Source organism: Mesitornis unicolor, unplaced genomic scaffold (assembly GCF_000695765.1).
Source record: "Mesitornis unicolor isolate BGI_N332 unplaced genomic scaffold, ASM69576v1 scaffold38702, whole genome shotgun sequence".
Taxonomy (NCBI): Eukaryota; Metazoa; Chordata; class Aves; order Mesitornithiformes; family Mesitornithidae; genus Mesitornis; species Mesitornis unicolor.
This window is the reverse complement of record NW_010167805.1, coordinates 394-1,871: the sequence shown is the minus strand read 5'-3', so window position 1 is coordinate 1,871 and position 1,478 is coordinate 394. Positions and strand designations below refer to the sequence as shown.

The 1,478-nt window shown below is 54.3% G+C and overlaps 1 protein-coding gene across 1 annotated transcript in view; it reads right to left on the bottom strand.

Annotated features, from left to right (window-relative positions):
* TMEM234 (transmembrane protein 234) overlaps window positions 1–1,233 on the bottom strand; it is a gene marked incomplete at its 5' end in the record, with an annotated part of 3,329 nt that extends 2,096 nt beyond the window's left edge. The window contains 3 exons of the mRNA XM_010178821.1: window positions 560–652; window positions 838–904; window positions 1,048–1,233. Of these exons, the coding sequence (XP_010177123.1) occupies window positions 560–652; window positions 838–904; window positions 1,048–1,233 (346 nt within the window). The remainder of the gene's footprint in view (window positions 1–559; window positions 653–837; window positions 905–1,047) is intronic.
* Window positions 1,234–1,478: the final 245 nt, after the last annotated feature.

Here is a 1,478-nt window from a genome sequence, read left to right as displayed (position 1 = left end):
CCCCCCGGGCGCGGGCGCGCCTTCCCTGCCACAGCCCCTGCAGAAATGAACCATAATACGTTGGGAACTTGCATAATTCAAAGCTAGTTGGATCTTCTCATTGCTAAATACACGATGCTTGGATGTCATGGTAAATAGCATAAATGTTTGGATAGATACGGCCTGGACCAGGTGAGTTCTGAAGGGGTTTGGGTGTTTGGGCTGCCCCTGTACAGTGGGCAAAGCACAGATCTAAGGAAACGTTGCTGATACTCTCAGCTGCCCAGCAAGACCCAGGCTTAAACAACAAAAAAAACCCTTTTAGTGTATTCCTACAGCTCCTGTGCCAGGCCCTGGGGGTTTAAGCTTAGAATAGTCACTTCTATCTTCAAATTTACTAGCCCTGCCCACAAGTTCTGTTTCACTTCTCCTTCAGGTTCTGTAGCAGGAAGTACTGAACAAGTTAAAGCCCTTGTGTGGGTATTTGCTATTTTTAAGGAGCCCAGAGGGTTGCCCACACTCTTCAGTCAGCAAACAGATGCAGAGGACAACGTGAGGAAATGTTTCAAGCGTAACTTACTCTTACCACCGATGTCCTCTCCCAGGATCCTCCCCGTCACCAGCGTGACTATCACAGCCAGGGAGTTACAGAGCGGAACGGCCAGGGACAGATCTGAAAATGAACCGTTTGAACACAGTTTAAAATAGATAATCCTGTACAAATTGTAAGATGCTTGTTTTATTGGTGGTTATTACAAGACAGCTGCTTGGCGTTTAGCTGAGTCACTAGAGTAACCTATAGCACTGATCCTCCCAAAACAGCAACCAACCCACTCCACAAAAGCAATGAGAACTAACCTGCAGATGCCAAGGTGAGATAGAAGAGGACAGATCCACCTTGATTGAGCAGAAAGGGCACCACGTACTGTGGAAGAACACAGGCCTGTCAGCTGCTGCACACAAATCCACTGCACACCCCTCATGAGTGGGCAGGGAAGGAGCCCAGACCCCCCCACTCGCCCTGTGCTGTGTTTGGCAGTGCAATGCAGCACCTGGATGGGGTCGCACCTTGTAGTTGAGGCCCAGGAAGCGAATCTCGGCCAGCAGCTGCTGCAGGCGGCCCTGGCGCCGCACCTCCTCCAGCCCCGCTGCGCCCCTCCGCAGGAAGGGCCCAGTACTGCCCCACAGCACGGCCACCAGCACCAGCGCCGCTGCCTCTCCTGCAGTACAGTCTGGGCTCAGCGGCCTGATGGCCTCAGGGGAACACCAGCCCGTTCTGCCATAGCCACCAGGTCAGTGCAGCCTCATTTCTCCACACAGGGCCTGGTCCACAGCCACCCCAGCTCACTGCTGGTGACAGACCCCCTGGACCTGCTGCCACATCCCTCTCAGGGAAGGCCCCTCACAGGGCGCAGCTCACAGCCGAAATCCCTTGAGGAAAGCACCACAGCCAGCCCAGATCGTGGCCATGTTCCCCCACAGCCAGCCCAGGCCATGGC